General features: G+C 39.6%; 2 protein-coding genes across 2 annotated transcripts in view; one reads left to right on the forward strand and one right to left on the reverse strand.

Moving 5' to 3' along the window:
• Positions 1-14,759, reverse strand: part of PPAT (phosphoribosyl pyrophosphate amidotransferase) — a 34,932-nt gene extending 20,173 nt beyond the window's left edge. The window contains exon 1 of the mRNA XM_061192328.1: positions 14,488-14,759. Coding sequence (XP_061048311.1) covers positions 14,488-14,615 — 128 coding nt within the window. The 5' untranslated portion in view covers positions 14,616-14,759. The remainder of the gene's footprint in view (positions 1-14,487) is intronic.
• The window catches only part of PAICS (phosphoribosylaminoimidazole carboxylase and phosphoribosylaminoimidazolesuccinocarboxamide synthase), a 51,006-nt gene that overhangs the window by 5,932 nt on the left and 26,207 nt on the right, over positions 1-18,867 (forward strand). The window contains exons 3-6 of the mRNA XM_061192329.1: positions 605-1,039; positions 9,026-9,091; positions 11,165-11,301; positions 15,444-15,510. Coding sequence (XP_061048312.1) covers positions 605-1,039; positions 9,026-9,091; positions 11,165-11,301; positions 15,444-15,510 — 705 coding nt within the window. The remainder of the gene's footprint in view (positions 1-604; positions 1,040-9,025; positions 9,092-11,164; positions 11,302-15,443; positions 15,511-18,867) is intronic.

Raw genomic sequence — 18,867 nt, forward strand, 5'->3', positions numbered from 1 at the left:
TATTAATGTGCCTCTTCCAAGCCCTTCATTCATGAATATTCTTGGTTCTCAACCCTGAACTGCACACTAGAATCACAATCCAGGGATGAGGGGTGAGGGCAGCGGTTTATAAAAGCTCCCTAGGAGATTCTGATATGCAGCAAATGGAAACCATTAGATAAAGAAAAAGCATGGGAAGGAGATAAATTGCTCACACCTATCATGAAAAAGTTGTCTTCAACAAGCTGTTTTCTTATGTAATTATATTTATTGCTTTTGACAAATAAATATTACAAAATTATATATTCGACTTTCACTATATACTAACATACATCCCACATACTAAAGGAGTGGAATGGAAGAGAAAGAAACGATAGAGAAGAAAGTTGATCGAAATGTAACTAATTAAAAACACAGCTTTGTTAAAGCCAGTCACTGTCACGGTAAGGAACAGATTCAGGTTCTGTACTTCCATTTCCCAACTAGTTTAAGAGAAAAGCTAAGCCACGATTTGCATTCCATCTCCTACAGAGAAAATTACTTCCTTTACTAATGTTGCATCCAATTATTTATCTTAGCTGACGTATGTAACCCATATATCTGTTTCCCTCCCCACCCGGTACAGGTAACTCTACACCAATAATGGAACCCCCTAATAATCCAACTTTCATTCCAGCTGTAGCAAATGAAGGAGGAAAACACTGGACTGTGCCAGAAGTCAGGGCTCTAATAGGCATCTGGTCTGATAAAGGCATACAACAACAACTAGAGGGAACAGTGAGAAATAAAAGGATATTTGAACAAATTGCTGCCGAGCTTCAGAAACTTGGAATAGAGAGAGACTGGAAGCAGTGCAGAACAAAGTACAAAAACTTAAAACATGAATACAAGATTGTAAGAATGGCTCAAGACCTAGGCATGACTAAGAGTATGAAATTTTTTACTGAGTTGGATGCTATTCTGGGACACAGTAAAACAGAAAACTCACAAGAACAGGAATCCCACGATGGAAAGCAAGCCACAGGATGTGCCAATGTAAAAATGGAAGAGGATCAGACAGGTAGGAAGGCAAAGAAAAGTAATCTTAACATCATGCTACCATATAAAAAAATGTCAATACATGAATACAGTCTAAGTTAAATAGGTTTCATTAACTGCTATTCAACAAGCTAATTGCTCAATTTATCATGAAACAGATTTCATATATATTTGATCAGAACACAGAGAATAGTACAGAGTTACACAGAAGGAGGAAAGAAGTTTGAATTTCTAGAAGTTTAAAAAGACCAATTTTAATACAGCAAAAATGCAATTCCAGATGGCAGAAGTTAAAGCAAATTTTCATACTAGTTGTGGTAAAATCATGAGTAAACAGAAAAGGGGCATTGAAAAACTTAGAAAAATACAAAACCTGTGAGAATGTAAGTGTGAGTTGTCCTGGGACACATCATAAAGTTCTTCAAAATGAGTTTAACCCAAAGAATTGAGATGCAATATACACAAAGACATGACAGACAGCATGAAATAAACTGCATGAGTTCTAGGCCAGGAGTCAGGAAATCCAAGTTCTAACTCAGTCTCTGTGGAACTTTGAACTCACAAGTCTCTCCTCTAGACCTGACTATGTAAAATGGCGGACTGGACAAGACGTTCTTAAAGACCTCTACCAAACATAATGTTTCTAGATCTTAACATCATTAAATGATGCAGTCCTAATTCTTAAGAGTATGAGTGTGTGTCTAGGGGAAAGAGAGGGAAATGATAGAGAGTTAGGATTGGGAAATGGTGGTGAGAAGTCCTAAAATGTTTCACTGGTGGACAAGAAAAGAAACTGGTCTACTGGAGAACTATACATCTCCCCCATTAAAATTAAAATGTAAAATAATTGGTGATCAAGTAGCCCAACAGCAGCGGCCTGATTATGTTCATACAGTAATTGCTGGAGGTGCAGCTGAAGATGACTGTCAGTTTTATGTCAGAAGACCTAGTAAGAGATTTGTAACACCAGATATTTATAGTGACCTAAGACTAAAAAATATGTTTAAGGATGGGGAATCTAAGCTACAGAAAAGTAAACAACCATAGTTTTTAGTATCAGGTTCACTCTAAAGGGGAAAATAATATATCAGAACTTAAAACACAAATCTGAAAGTGAATAAAAAACAAACCATCATATATCCCACTATGTTCATACAGTCATTGCTGGAGATGCAGCTGAAGATGACTTGGTCGGTAATATGTCAGAAGACCTAAGAGAGACAGATATGAGACAAAGCCCTGGTACAGGTAAAACAATATTCGTTTTTGTTTTTTTTTTTGGTCTGTGACAAAATACATAAGATGTTATTATAAGATGCTACTACAGACTGAACTGTGTCACCTCCAAATTCGTATGTTGAAGACCTAACCCCCACTGTTATTACATTTGGAGATGGGGCCGTTGGGAGATAATTAGGTTTAGATGAGGTCATAAGGGTGAGGTCTTCATGATGAGTTTTATGGGGACATGTGTATGCATATGGCTGATTCGCTTTGTTGTGCCACAGAAACTAACACAGTATTGTGAAGTAATTATACTCCAATAAAGATCTATTAAAAAAAAAGAACATATACGAGAATGTTATAACATTATGAAGTACTGTTGGATAATACATTTCCAAAATACAGAAATGGAAGGTGGAAATTATTAATGACAGTAAAGTTCCCTAAGGCTGTTGTTCTCAAAGTGTAGCGGCATCAGCATCGTCTGGGAACTTATTCAAAACGCAAATTCTTGGGCCCCATCCAGACTCAGAAACTCTGAAGGTGAGGCCCAGCAATCTGTTAAGTACTTCAGGTGATTCTGATATATGTTCAAATTTGAGAACCACTGCCCTGGGGTATAGGGTAGTAAGCGGATGAAGAGTGTGTGTTTCCTCTCGGATGGTTTGCCTTTTACACAAACCAAAATTGGGGGAAGAGGGGATCACTAAGCCCCCAAGCAGAAGCCTAGCCATCACAGACCTTGTATGTAGTCTTTCAGTCCAAAGCTTCATAAAGCCTTGGAAAGTATAAAGACCAATGCTGATTAAAAAATCAGGTGCCCCACGGTCCTGGCAAACTTCAGATAAAAAGCTTGGTGGGAGAAAGGATAGCTGCCAGAACACTGACAGGTATAAATGGAGAGAAATTAAGGAGACTAACTAGACAGGAATGTGCAGCTGACTAGAGTGAGACAACAAAAGTAAACAAAGCTCTGTGCTCCTAAGGATTCTAAAGGTATCACTGCAATGGCCCTTGTCATTAGGAGTTAAAGTCAGATTACTACGTATAGTGTTTAATAAGGCAGAAGGATTTCCATGAAAAAAGTTAAAAACTTTAGCATTCAGAAGATGTAAGCTTGTTAGTCCTCTGGAAAACTCACTTAGGTACAACACCTCAAGATAATTTTTTATATGTAAAAGGAAAATATTAAGTCGGATGTAAACTGATAGGTTTTAAAAAGTTGTTTGGTATGTTTACATGTTAGTATGGAATATATTTAGAAAATATGAAACAGGATGTTTAGAGTCATTCTAGAAATAATGCTATTTTAAACTTTCAGATGAAAATAAAAGCAAAGGTATAAACCCACATGGATCTCAGCAGCTAAATACGTATGAAAACAATTTAAATAGGCAAGAATTTTAGGCACACCTGCAATATATACCTCTTGATGCACAAGTTGCCAGTCCACTATTTGGAAGATTGTTCTGTTGAGGTTAAAGACATGGATATTTATCTTTAGAAAAAAAGTTCACATCAATAGGTAGAGGTCACCTCATTTTGTTTTTATACATTTTACTAATAAATATTATTATCGGAGTTGCCATTGCTCCATATTGTTAATGTTGACACTTGGTCATAAAACCGATCTCCCAAAAGTAACACTTTCCTACCTTGAAAGTATACTATAAGCTTCTTTCGTATTTCAAATAAAAATCCAGCTAGAGCTGTGGACCCCTGAATTCTGGATAACTAAGTAGTTCCCAACTTAGAACTCCTGGAGATTTTGGTTTAGTGTGTGTTGTAGAGTGGATTCAGGCACCTGTATTTTTAGAGAAGATCATCAAGCACAGCCAGGTTGTCATGGTGTTAGAGAATAATACCAGCAGACGGCTGAAGACAGTAATACATAAAATCCAATTTGATTCCACTCGGGGTAGAAAAATCAGCTACTTCCAGCAAATTATCACTTAAAAAATGTATGACCAATGAAATATGAAGAAATTAATCACTGGGAAGAATCATAGGACTCTTAGGCTATGCCTAAGTAAATAAGTAAAAAGAAATGGCCCATGAAAACTGAATAACTACTTCTTTGGATTTAAAATAAATTTATTTTTCTCCCTGTCTGAGCATAGGCAACAGAGGATAAAAGGAATCAGAAAGCTACCGCGGGAGAAAGGGCTGGTTGTCTGAAGGGAAATTTGTGTTTGACAATCTTATCAGCTAGCTACCTGTCTCTTCTGAATATGGAGAAATTAAATTGCCTTAATGAATCTCCATATCAGTTGCTATTTAAATGAGGTAGAATACCTCAATACCTTGGCATTCTGGCCAAAGTCACTGCTTTCTAGTATAGGACAGTCACAGGTAGATCAACTCAGAGGGGTAGAGACTGGCACATATATCCTATTAGAGGCCACTCTTATCGTCAGCCTAAAAATCACATGTGAAAGACTACATGGTTCTTTTAAGAATAATCTTAAAATTATTTTCCTTTTGGCTGTAGTAAAATGTATTTCCAAAATTAAAATATTCACTATCCTGGCAATTTCACAAAAATTAGCAATGTGATGGCCAGCAGAGGGCATTAAAGTATCTATTGTTAGTATCTCAGAAGGCGTGCCAAGCATTTTGTTTTCTCCAATTCATTTATTTCTTTTAACAGACTGAAGATTAGTCTATAGTTTTCTTTAAAATGGAATATTTAAACACTTCTGTATATTTTGTATACAATTTGGGCAAACTTAGCAGTAAAATTATTATATATTCTAATGTACTTTAGTCATATGAAACAGTGTTGAGAACTTTTAAAAAATTATAAGTATAAAAAAAAGCTAAGATGTAGGTAAGCTGATAAATTTAAACACAGGCAACTTGTTAATTAAAAAGGTGTCATTTTTCTAATTCTTACTGTTTATAATTTAATAAACTTTTAAAAAGCTGTGACAAAATAAAGCTTATGTCTGGTCTTTGCCCCTAGTTCCTAGCACAGTTTCAAAAACCTTTGGAATTTCTAGTGGTAGAAGGGTTTAGGGTTTTTTTGTTGTTTTTGTTTTTAATTCTAATGAGGTGATCCAGGGTGGGTTTCTAGATAGCTTCAGGATGGTCACCAGAAAAACCACCCTTATGATCAGAGTTGGAATTTTGGCCCAGCCTGACCTCCAGGAGGTAGGTCATGCCATAAATCAATCATGTTGATGAAAACTCTGGCTCAGGTGAGCTTCTTGGATGAACACACTGATACGCTGGGAGGGTGACACATCCTGCATCCTGGACCCTCCCAAATCTTGCCCTACGTGCCTCTTGATTTGGCTGTTCCTGAGTTCTCTTACGATAAAACTGTAATCCTAAGTATAGCACTTTCCTAAGTTCAAGAGTCGTTCTAGCAAATTTATCAAACCTGAGGAGGTCATGGCACCCCCTGAATTTATAGCCAGGCAGCCAGAAGTGTGGCCGGCATGTGAAGTAAAGGCAGTCTTGTGGAAGATTTGAGTCCTTAAAACTGCAGAGTCTGATGCTAATTCTGGGCAGTTAGTGTCAGAATTGAATTGCCGTACACACAGTTGGGGCGGACATAACAGAAACTAAATGCTCCTCTTTCCTTAAAAGATACTAAATTTAGGGATTCCTCCCTCCCCCCCACATATGACATTTTACTGTCTAGAACTAATTACTCAAAATTTCTACATAATACCTAATCTCTGTAAATGTTATTTCCCGGAATAGAACATGTGCCTCAGCCTAGGAACTGACAGTTTTAGTCACGTAAGTAAAATGTTCACTTAAGTATAAATTCATGTTTTGCTGAAATGAGATTTGAGCTCAAAGTTTGCCTTGGACTTGGGCTCTCTGAAAGTAACCACTGGGGCAAGGGTAGGGGAAGGGTTTGGGCAAGGAAGGAGGTGGTAGGTGTAGTTATAAAAGGGCAACCTTTTGATGAAACTGTTGAGTATCTTGACCTTGATAGTAAAGACACAAACCTACATAGGTGATAAAATTATTATAGAAGTTAATGCACACTGCAAGTGCACATGCACACATTCACAAATGAGTACAGATAAGATCTGGGAAATCAGAATCATAGTGGCAGATTGTACCAATGTCAGTATCCTTGAAGTAACATAATATTATGGTTTATAAAATGTTACCATCGGAGAAAACTTGGCAAAGTTTAGAAGGGATCTCTATTATTTCTTACAACTGCATGTGAATCTATAATTATCTCAATAAAAATTTCAATTAAAAAAGTAGCTTATTAGGTAGCCTTATGTGGTTCCAGAGTACAGCCTGTCATTTGAGGTCTTGATGTTGCCAGAAGCTAAACTTCATCCTAGTCTCATAGTCCAGACATGTCCTAAATAAGAAGACCAGGTCCTATCCTGATATAAATCTCCACATACCCATTGCTGCATATGCTTACTGCCCTCTTAACTACATTTTTGCCTCGCAGATCTACTAATACAAACCTTTGTCTAATTTTACAATAATGATTGCAAGCAACTAGATGCCTAATCTTAGTAATATAGATTTTTTTTAAATGTCCCAGTGTATAGGAAAGTACAGTTGGGATAAAAGAAGAGTGTCACAGCATTGCTGTACTTCAACATAGCAATCCAACATACCCATATGAGGCGCTCTCCCCAAATTACAAACATCTGACTTGTAAACATCCTAAACATATACTGGTCCACTAGAATAAATCCCTGTTATATTTACCGGGCTAAGCATTTTAAGTTCCTTAAAATATTTATCGCTTGTCTGCTGTTAACATCTGAATGTGAAAACTGCTAAAACCACTTAAAATCTTAGAGTCTTTCATTCCTTTATATGTATTGCAATAAGGATCATTCTTAGTTAAAATGAGGATCAAATGAAAAAAGAGATATAAGAGCACTTTGGCAGGCATTAAAATGTAACAATGAAAGACGTTACCAAATTGGATCACAAAGCACTTTCATACTCCCAAACAGAGCATACTGCCTTGAGACTTTTAAGGAAGAACACTTCCAACATTTTGGTGTTGGTGGTGAATCCTATTAGGGCATCTTAAAGTTTGGTTACAGATGGCAAATATTCCTGGCTTTGAGGTTACAGTTTTGATGCTGGGATCCAGTCTTACTATTTTTTCAGCACAATCTTCAATTGCAAAAGTAGATTAGGTTCTGTGAACAACAAATTTAAATTGCTACTGTTTGTTTTCTGACAGAGGAAGACACTGTAAGTACTGCCTCAGAAGAGGTGGGCGGCCCTACAGCACTGCACAGTATCACTGGGTCAGGTACAGCATATACATTGTTGAATTTTAAAGGTTCTTTTGATACTGAAAATCTAATATATACCAGTTTAAATAGTTACAGGGAAGATCTCTGTTATGTATTATCCCAAATGCCTCATTATACCTGAGTTGGTAGAGAATATGGTAGGGAGTAAAGAAAATGTCTATTCCCACTTCTTTTTTTAAGTTAATTAATTTAATTTTTGGCTGCATTCGGTCTTCGTTGCTGCGCACGGGCTTTCTCTAGTTGCGGCGAGCCGGGGCTACTCTCCGTTGCGCTGCGCGGGCTTCTCATCGCGGTTGCTTCTCTTGTTGCGGAGCACGGGCTCTAGGTGCGCGGCCTTCAGTAGTTGCGGCGCGTGGGCTTCAGTAGTTGTGGCTCACGGGCTCTAGAGGGCAGGCTCAGTAGTTGTGGCGCACAGGCTTAGTTGCTCCGCAGCATGTGGGATCTTCCCGGACCAGGGCTCGAACCCGTGTCCCCTGCATTGGCAGGCAGATTCTTAACCACTGCCCCACCAGGGAAGTCCCTATTCCCACTTCTTACTGAAAAATTCTGTAAATACAGAGACTCTCCATATTCATAAATATCCAATGAAGAATACCTATTGATGAAAAGCAGCTAAATTATTCTCACTAATATTGGGGATTAGTCTGCCTTATAATTTAAAAAATATTTTGTTTGCATATGAATATATGAAAAAAATTGATCCTTATACTGAAATTCTCAGTGCTTTACATCAATCCAGGTTGTTTTAAATGAATGATATTCAAATACAGGATGTATCTAAAAGTTTGAATAATTGTAACTCATGTCGATTCATAGGTAATCATATTCCTTTAGAAGATGCTAAAAGTCATTTACAGATTATAACAGTGAGCGACACAGAGGCTGGAAAACACTGGTGTGAAAATGAGGTCAGAGCACTTATAAACATATGGTCTGACGAAAAAATTAAGCAAATGCTTGAAGGGGCCACAAGAAACAAAGAACTATTTGAGGAAATCGCCAGAAGACTAATGCAGTTTGGAATAGACAGAGACTGGAAACAATGTCGTACCAAATACAAAAATTTAAAATATGAATACAGAGTTTTACAAAAGAAAAATGGCAACCCTCAAGGAAAAATGAGATTTTATGAAGAAGTTGATGGCCTCCTAAGACAACCATCTCTCAGAACTGCCAAATGGAAACATGGTAACCTTGGAATTGACCCTTTCAAAATGAAAATACTATAAACTTTCCCCTTTGCATTTAACTTAGCAAGAAATTCTTCAATAATAAATTCCTAACACTATTTTATGTTCAAATGACCCCCTAAATTATTATAAATCACATACCTAATATAAGTCAAGAATTTCAATGTCTTTTCAAATCTTGTACCAAAATATTCCTAATTCTTAAATTCATTCTTCATCTGTCCAACTGCTTAAATGTTCTAACTTTAGTGTACTTGAATGCTTGAAGACTAATGTATTTTAGACGATGTCATATAATGATTCTTCTCCTATGTTCTCTTGTTTAAGAATTATTTGAAAGTCATACCAAAAACCCAAGAACTTTGAGCATCAAGAGAAAAGCACATGAAGACGGTAAGAGTCTGAGAAATGCCAACTTTTTCCACACTGAGAAAAACTTCTGTAGCTTTTTCCTGATAAGAGATGGTTATTCCTGTCCTTGACAAATTAGACTACATTGTTTATGAGCTGTGTGAGAGCAAAAAATGCTGAAAAATGATTTCTTTCATAGCTTATTAAGAGTGCAAGTAAGAAAGTAAACAGAAACTTTCCCAGATCAGAAATTTCTGCACAACTATGCATTTATTGTGAGCCTTTAAATTACACTTTTCAGTGATTGCTATTAGAAGACTAGGGTGTAAAAGGAAAAGCCCCCACAAACTAGTAAGTTCTGAATTTTGGTTTTCTCCAAAGGTAGCCAGCAATGGCTGTAACATTTTAGTATTGATAATTCTACAAATAAGGCAAACGCAGAAGCCAGCTAATTATGGAGCTGTAATTCCAAACTGACCCATTGTAAGTATCAGAAAAGGTAACATAATATAGTATAACACAGAGAAGAAAAATGGAGAATATAAGAAAAAGCACTGGTCTGAGACTCAGAAAACCTGAGTTCTAGTCTCTCTTTACCCGAAAAATTCAACACGGAGCAAATGACTGCATCTCTCTGGATCTCTATGATGATCCAACTTTAGCATATAGATTTATAATTTATCGAATTGTTTTGAGTTCACACAAATAGTTAAAGAGCTCAGTTTTACAAAGTGAAGACATCTATGGAACTACTACTCAAGTCAAGATATAAAACATTACCAGCACCCTAGAGGCCTCCCTTCATCATTAGTCATCCTCTTAGCCCCCATAACGGTTATCAATATTCTGACTTCCATCACCACAGATTAGTTTTAGAATCATACAGTATGTTCTTTTTCTTTAGTATGTATTTTTTCATGTCAAGCTTCTTTTACACAACATTGTTTGTGAGATTCATCCATGATTTTACTTGTAGCAGGAGTTTGTTCTTTTTTATTGCTGTAGAATTTTCCATTATAGGAACATACATCCCACTACCTTCTTTATCCAATGTTTCCAAATTGGGGCTATTACGAATAATGCTGCTATAAAAATTCTTGTGCATGTCTCCCAATAAACATATGTGTGCATCTCTGTGGAGTATACACCCAAGAGTGGGATGCAGGGTCACTGGGTATGCATATATCCAGGCACTGTTCTAAGCACTTTATATGTTAATGCATTTAATCCCTACTACAACCCTATGAGGTATAGGTGTCATCATCATCCCCAATTTACAGAGGAGGAAATGGAGGCATAGAGAAGTCTGTGCTGTTGCTCCATTGCCTGTCTGTGAGGGGCAGGGACCACATCAGCCCTGTGTAGTACGGTATTCCTAGTGTCTATCACAGTGCCTTGCATACACACAGGAAGAGCTCAACAAATATTTTTTGAATAAAGTATTAGAGAATAGCAGGAATCCACTGCCCCCCAGCCCTGCCAACAATGCTTATACCTCAAGTGAGCTGAAGATTTTATTCTCCACTTTTTGACATAAATTACAAATCAGATGAGTTGCCCCATGTTTGCCTTCTCTTAATGCCCTTTAATGGATATGCTATTGAAAAGGGAGACTGCTAAGGATTAACCACACAAAAGTATCATTCCCAATACACTGAATTTGTGCACTGGACCTTTAAAATACGTAAGTCTAGCCCAACAGGTAAGAAACCAGACTCAGAAATTAAGGAGACTTGACCAACATCAAACTGTTACTAGCAAACTTGGGACTAGATTTCAAGTCTTATGTTAAAGAGGCTGTTCCCAATACTCACCAGAATGACAAAGCAGTAGTACTTTAAGACCCTTTTGGGGATAAGTCACTTTTCCAACTAAGGGAGTGTAAAACACTATAGGAATGTAACATGTCTGGTCATTATTTCTAAGAGATAAAAATCAAAGAAGTTAACTCCAGCCTTAATATGCAACTCAAAGCAAGTTCTCTGATAATCCACTCCTGTGTTCTCCAACAAACTAAATGAAGATAACTGGGAACTAATTCCCCAGGTTGGTCTGAGCGCATCTCTCTATCTCGCAAGTGCCTTTCTAGTGATACGTTATATACTCTGTTTGCAGAAGCAGCGGCAGTATCTCTTAAGAAAACTGCTCCTAAGATCACTGCAAATCAGTTTCCTCAAAGAACAACAGAACCAAAAGATTGTACAGAATGTTTTTGCAGTCAGGAGACCCCCTACGTGACCCAACTTCATCAGGTAAATGTCATAAATTTTTAGAAAAAGTATGAAAATGTTTATCAGTTGTAGGGTTCAATTCCTAACCCAGGGAAGTGATAATTCACTGAAAGGCATTTTCATCTCCTAACTAACCAAGGAAAGGCTAACTAGTTGATTCACGGGATAAATCTATGAAATTTTAGTAATTCCTTTTATGGAATCTTCAAATATGTCCATGTCATTCTAGTCTCCATAAAATGTGACTGTGGTTTAAAGATGAAGATTTCTGATCTGTGAGGGGGTGTGTGATTTGTCCGGAACTCTGCAAACCACTGAACTAATATTTTTAGGGCTGAAAAAGCACTTGGTGATTATATGAATCTGGCATGAACAAGCATGCACACACAGTTTTACAGCTGAAGAGGACAACTAGTTAGTTTAACATTGAAAAGACCCCCTGACAGAAAGTAGAGCTATGGTATAAATCTGCAAATAGCCAGACTACTAAAAAGAAGTACTTCTGGACGAACCCATCTGAATTAAGCATCCAGTACATGACTGTCTAGTAATTGATACTCCATTTGTTTTTATATATAAAATACATAACATTACAACTTTCAGGTGTTCTGTTATCCCTGACACTAAATGTCTATGCCTAAGACAAAAACAGAACCAAATACAATGCAAAAGTGATAGAAATTTCACCTTCTAGATTCCATGTCTTAGGAAGAAAACGTGTAAGGCATAAATCCCTTCATCAAAAATGGGGGAAAAAAAATCAATTGAATCTTGTTGCTGTTGTTTTAAAACTAGCCATTGAGTGGAGGAGGGTGAGGAGGTAGATAGAGCCTTCTGCAACAAACCACCACTTGCCAGTGTACACTGTATATTACTAAGTCTATATTAAACTATAACAACCTATCTAGGCTTCTAATTTTGACATTCCTTGATTCAATGCCGTATAAAAACATTTTTTGTTAGTTTATTTTATTGAAGTATAGTTGATTTACAATGTTGGGTTAACTTCTGCTGTACAGCAAAGTGATTCAGTTATACATATACATACATTCTTTTTCATATTCTTTTCCATTATTGGTACCACAGGATATGGAATATAGTTCCCTGTGCTATACAGTAGGACCTTGTTGTTTAACCATCCTATTAAAAGCATTATTTCTTAACCTTCGACCCCTACCTACGAGCTTAGAGAAGCAGAAGATTTTATCTTCTAGGCATAAAGAAGTTTCATATTCTTAGAATCAGAATCAGTTTCCCTAAAGGGTGAGGACTTTTGCTAATTTAAAATTTTGAATTGGATAGGATTATGGGCAAGAACCAGCCCTCTCAATGAACCTTAATGATTCTATGCCTACACAAGAAAAATTTAAATAGTTTTCCATTAACACCTTTCTTCCCCAGAAGCTACTGTTTTTCTTGCCACTGTTATTGAAAATATCACAAGGTCAATTTTCAATACTACAGTTTAACAAATACTTGCTCCATCAAATAAGCAGCCTGATAGAATCCATTTAATTTTCTCTATCATCATGTAGTAATCACATTTTTATTGCCCTTACCTTGTATCTCTTATCTTACCTCTTATCTCATAATCCTTTCACTTAAAAGCCACTGCAGAAAAGTGCATGTAATTAGGAATAAAGTTATTCATTAAAAAAAAAAAAATCACCCCCCTTTTCTTTACACACATATTTAAAGAGGAGATCTTGGGATGACCTTTCTGAGTTATTTTAGCTAAAAAATAAATAGTTAAAAAAAAATTAAAGCTCAGTTCATTTCTTTCTCACAGACCATCAGGCAACTCTAAAGATCCCTTGTTTTTTATACCGCTTCCCATGACAGAATATCCACAATAACTTCTCCGAAGAATGTTATAAACTAATGTTGCTCCGGACTACCATATGAATAGCTTTTAGTTTTTCCTTGGATGATATATAATCCTCTCAATAATGTAAATGTATTTTAAAATAAGATTTCTATTATGGTCAACCCACAATTATCCAAGATTAGAGTAAATCAAACTAGAAATATTCTTTTTGATTCATCCCAGATTCTAAGTTACTCTCAGCTCTTAGAAAACAAGGAGTACACAAGATGTGAAACTCAAACTCAAGTATTCAGGACCCTGAAAAAAGCAGAGACTAATTCTAATTTAAGTTTGGTGAGGGAAAGCTAATCATTTGGAATGCATTTATACATATTGCTCCCATACTGCTGATAAGCGTTGTTGCCAAGTTCCTTAACTGTTCTAGAAGTTGTTGCTGAGGTATTGCCTTATGGAAACTTTGTAATACTTTCAGTGATAATGCCAAACTTAGGTTTATATTTCTTAAGGAAATTGTTTATATCAACTTCCAGTTAGTTCAGTTAGTAGGAAATGGAAAGATCACAGAAGCAGTTATTTTTTAACTCAAAGGATCTATCAGTTTTTCAAAGTCAATGTGTATCTTGTCAGACAGGAACTACTCTCCTCTCCCTCTTTTAAAGAGGGGAGTTATTTTGGCATTTCCTTACTACCAACCTTTTCATTCGTTATCTAAAACGTTTACCAATGAATTTTTTGCAGATGCACTATTCCCTGTGATTGGGTTATTTTCTGTTAATTCATATGAGATCTAGAACCGGTAGTTCCTTTTGAACACCAAACTAATTCAGCTTCCCCGGGTTTGAATCCCTAAGTTCCCACAGCTATGCCTACGTTCAAATACACAATCTGCCCAGTAGCTCTGCCCTTGCAAACAAAAGCTTGCGGTGGCTGCAGGCTCCGCGCGAAACCTCAAGGTGTATTGTAGGTCCTGGACCAGCAGTCACCCCACACAAGCCTATCACAAGAACCGCTCCAGGCTCTGGGAGATTAAAACCCGCAAGCAGTCAAGAAAGAACCCCGACTGGGCTAGTCCAAGCGAATCGGAGCCTTATAAACTGGCCAGACCAAGGAGGGGTGCACGACACTGGAAGAGAGGGGAGAGCCCCTAAAGAGCATGAAGAGTTGCGGGGGACAGGCTGAAATCCAGGGAGGCAAGGTAGCCCCCGCGCACTCCTTGGCAATCGGTGGACGCCACCGGCAGGTACCCGTCCAGGTAAGAGAGAGATCCGGCCTCCGGTCCTCAAGCGCCCGCGAGATCGCCAACTCCGGCCGCGGGAAGCGGCTCGAGCAGATGGAGAAGCACACGCGCCGCCATCCCCACCCCTCACCCAGTCGCTCACCGGTGCTGCAGCCCCACGAGTCCCAGAGTGATCACATGCGGCACATCTAGCTGCGTGGGCCACTCTCCTGAGGCGATGCATCCGAACACGCCACATTCCTCTCGGATCCCCAACTCCTCCAGCTCCATATCGCCGCCGAAAGCACGTGGAGGGACCCGCCGCTGCGGCAGGGGTCTAAGCACCAACCAGTTGTTCGTTCGGCCTGTGCGCCTCAGAAGCTCGGGCCAGCTGCAGCCGCTTCCTTACCAGCTGCTCGACCCTCGCTACTGCGGCGGCGCGTGCTTTCCCTAAGTGAGAGTGATTAGCTCGCCCACCGCCACCCTGCCCCGCCCCTACAGGCCCACCAATGAGCGAGGACGGCGGGAGAGGCTCCGCGGCTGAGGGGCGGAGTCAAAGGCCCTGTGGGGGTGGAGCTAGCCCTCCACCGGAGCTCTGGGGGAAGATCATTTTTCAGCACGTGGGAATCTCCGTTATTTTCCAACACCCAAGACTGAGATGATGAGACTAGCGGGGTTAACGTCATTTCTCTCCTAGAGGATGTAAATTTTGTATGTCCCTCCCCACATGCTTTCCCCCCGGCCGTCACTACTTGGTATGCTCCAACCTCTGAGCCACTCTCGCTGCCGAGGGGGGGGCCAAGTCAGCGAGCTGCTGTAGGGTGGGGAGGGGCCGCCAGTGCGCGCCACTTTTCCTCTTTCCTGGAACTGCGCCCGCGCAGGGCGGGGCACGGTCCGCGTCGCTGCGCCTGCGCGGCGGGAAGCCTTGCGGGAGGCGCTAGCTCCAGGAGTCCAAGTTTCTCTCGGTCCGCAGAGACCCCCGAGGTTCCGTCACCGCGGTGGTGCTCGAAGAGACCGCGAGGGGGCACTCTGGGTTACGCGGCCTCGCTGGGGGCGTGTCTGTGGGCCGTGCCTCCCTTCCCAGCCCCGTGAGCCTCTCTGATCACTCCTCTTTTCCAGAGTCCTGCCTCTCTTCCTAGAGCTGCCGCTGCTTCCAGACCACTCCGGATAATGGCGACAGCCGAGGGTGAGTAACAGGCGTCCCCAGGACTTGGGACTCCCTGCCATCCACGGTCTTCCTGCCCCTCTGCCTTGAGCTCGAGGGTTCACGCCGGCACGTGCGCGCTCCGCGGCCCCGACGGCAGCCTTCCCCGGGCAGAACCCGGTCTCCTTGCACCCGCCCCTCTAGGCCACTGGGCTGGCGAGCACGTGGCCCAGGCGCTGCTGAGCGGTGCGTCGGAAACAAAGCGCTCCCGGGCCTCCGAACTTTCTGAAACATCCAGAACTGCTTCTGGGATGGGGAAAAGGCGCAAAGGGTCATTAGGAAGAGAAGTGGCCAGGGGTTGGAGAGGTGCTTGGAAATCGCGTTTGCAATCAATAGATATTGCAAAACAATCGCAGGAGCATCTAGTGTTGACTCTTGAAACCAAAGTCTTGCTTTCTCCTGTTAGGCTAATAATAACCTGCTATTCCAGAAAGTTAATAATTGAACCTTCTGAAAATTTTGCTATTTTCTGTGCAGATTTTGTGTGTGTTTTTAGCCTTTTTATGCCAGTGATGGCTTTGGAGAGTTACAAAACCACCAGGGAAAAATTTCCTTCCTTCACTTTGCACTTATTATATTACATATTTATATAATCATTTTGGCCACTCGTGATTAGGATCCTCAGGAAAGATCGTTTGTGCTATTTTTACTGTAAAGCGTTGTCTCCCAGCCCCCATACCCTATTTCTAAACTTACGGTGAACCAAATTCCTTGTGTTGCCCGGTCACTACATTCTCTTCCACATAGAAAAATTAAATTTAGGTAAAAAACTATAGACTAAACAAAATGGTCCTGGTAACAAGTAACAACTCCATAAAATAAATGCATTAGACCAGAATTTTCCCTGCCATACCTCTAAACTGACAGATCTCTAAAATCTTTGCTCTTCCACTTCCTTCCATCTTGCATTTTTTTTTGGCAGGTTAATTTTTCCAAATTTTCACTTTTATGGTTTCTAAATGGCACTTCATTGCCCAAAAAATGTTCTCTGGCAATGCGAAAACTATTGAAATCCAGTCTGAAGAACCTTTCATTCACATCCTGCATACTGCTTCCTTCCTACCTCTTCAACCCTTACTTAGGTTTTTCTCTCTTATGAATCCTAAGCCTACATTCCAGGCAGGTTAATTCGCCAAGTTTACTCTTCTCTGTGTTTGTTTTTGCTGTTTCTTCTAGAACAGTGCTGTCTAATAGAAATATAATGTGACACTATATGTAACTTTGTTTTCTAGTAGCCACATTTTAAAAAGTAAAAAGAAACAGGGGAAATGATATTTAATATATTGTATTTAACCCAGTATATCCAAAGTAGTATCATTTCAACACGTAATCAATATAAAAAATTGTGATTTTTGCAAACCTTTTTTTCATATTGAAATTCACTGTATTTTACGCTTAACTTACATCATCTCAATTTGGAGTAGCCACATTTCAAGTATTTCATAGCCACATGTGACCTTATTGGACAGCACAGTCCTAGATGTTCTTACCTCTGTGGAAGTTCTGTACTTTTCATTACTCTTAAATGTCAACTCTATGAATTATTCTCAGTCTTCATCAATCTCTTCTGAATTCATCTATGAATTTGTAGCAGGCATTTTGGCACTTATAGCAAATGTCTCCTATGATGTTATGTTATTTCTATCCATTAGTTGAAATTCCTACCCTGTTTAAAAATTAAGTAATAAATACCGATTCAGGCAATTCCCTGGCGGTCCAGTGGTTAGGACTCCTTGCTTCCATTGCAGGGGGCACAGGTTCGATCCCTGGTTGGGGAACTAAGATCCCACAAGCAACACGGCGAGGCCATATGTAAATAAATAAATACATACATACGTACATACCGGTTCAACTAAATCGAGAGAGAGGAGCAGTAGGTACAAATTATCTAACCCAGGCAACATCTTAACTTTCCCTTTTTTTATCCCCCATATTGAATCAATTGTTATAAAAACTTTTACCTTTTAAATATCTTGAGTCTTACCCAACTGCTTTTTCTTTAGACCAGGACATTTCTTGCCTGGATTGCTGCCACAGCATCGTAAGTGGTCTCTCAGTCTCTAGTTTTCTTCCACCCACCCCCTCCTCATTTCATGCTCCACACAGCAGCCATAATGGTCTTTCTAATATAGAAACTCTGTCATTTTACTGAAGTACTTAAAAGCTTTATAGTTGTTCCTAGGATAAAGTGTAAACTCAATCAGCATGGCTTGTGAGACCTGAAGGGTGAGTAGTGAAATGGAAGGGAAGGAAACAGTGTTTCAGGCCTAGGGAAGAGCATGTTAGAAGCCTGAGAGGAGGATATAGAGATTCAGTTACAAAGTTGGAGTTCTAGGAAGGGAATAGAGAAATCTGAATTTGGAGCCCTGAGCTGGGACTCCATTCTTGGAAGGACCTTTTAAACCTTGTTAGTGAATCAAGACATTACAATAAGAGGATGGGAATTCATCCTCTGAATTAGGTACCCTGCAGTGGCAACTATTAAACTGAATTGTAACTGTTTTGTTTAATCGTTACCTTCACTAACTGGTGATGTGACCCCTGCCCAATTCCTCAGGCTTATCTCCTGCCTTCCCTTTCTACTCCTTAGCTGCTACCTGATCCCGCTCCCCACGCCTTCACCCCCAACAGCAATGTACACACACAGTGCTCCAAACATACTGAAGTTCTGCCAGGCGCTCTTTCATCCGCTGGTCTTTTTCACCACCACTCTCTACCCCTTGCTGTCTTCCAGCTAAATTTTGACTATTCCCCAGATCTCAGCCTAATCCTCACTTTGTTCTAGACTTCCTTCTTTGACGTCTAGACATTAGAGGTTAGGTTAAGTGATCCTGCTATGAACCTGTGATCCCATAGTCTGTGTATTTCTCACATTATACTTATTATGATGTTTAATTTCAGCTTCCCTCAGACTCCAGTCACTTGAGAGCAGGAACTCGGTTTACTGGTACATCCCTAGTACCTGGCACATGGACACTAAAAAAATGCAGATACTGAGAATGAGTCGATGTTCTGGGAGAATGAGGGGAGATTTCTCCTCTTGGAAATTTTAAGTCCTTAAATGTCTATTATCTCTGATCTTCATCGAAATCATTCTTTCTAATGACCCAAGTCTACTTTTCTTTAGGTCTGATGACCTGCATCAAAATTGGATTCTCTTGTCCTTACTTCTCACAGTTTTCTATGGCTGTTAGTGAGGAGAGGGGATCAAGGATGGGGGGTGCTTCCAAATGGGCTAACTTCAGTGGGTGGAGGTGCCCCCTCTTGCACATTAACTTGAAATCAAGAAACACATCTGGCTGAACTTTCCCATTTTGCCTGCCATGGAAAGCAGAAGAC

Source organism: Eubalaena glacialis, chromosome 5, assembly GCF_028564815.1.
Source record: "Eubalaena glacialis isolate mEubGla1 chromosome 5, mEubGla1.1.hap2.+ XY, whole genome shotgun sequence".
NCBI classification, from domain to species: domain Eukaryota; kingdom Metazoa; phylum Chordata; class Mammalia; order Artiodactyla; family Balaenidae; genus Eubalaena; species Eubalaena glacialis.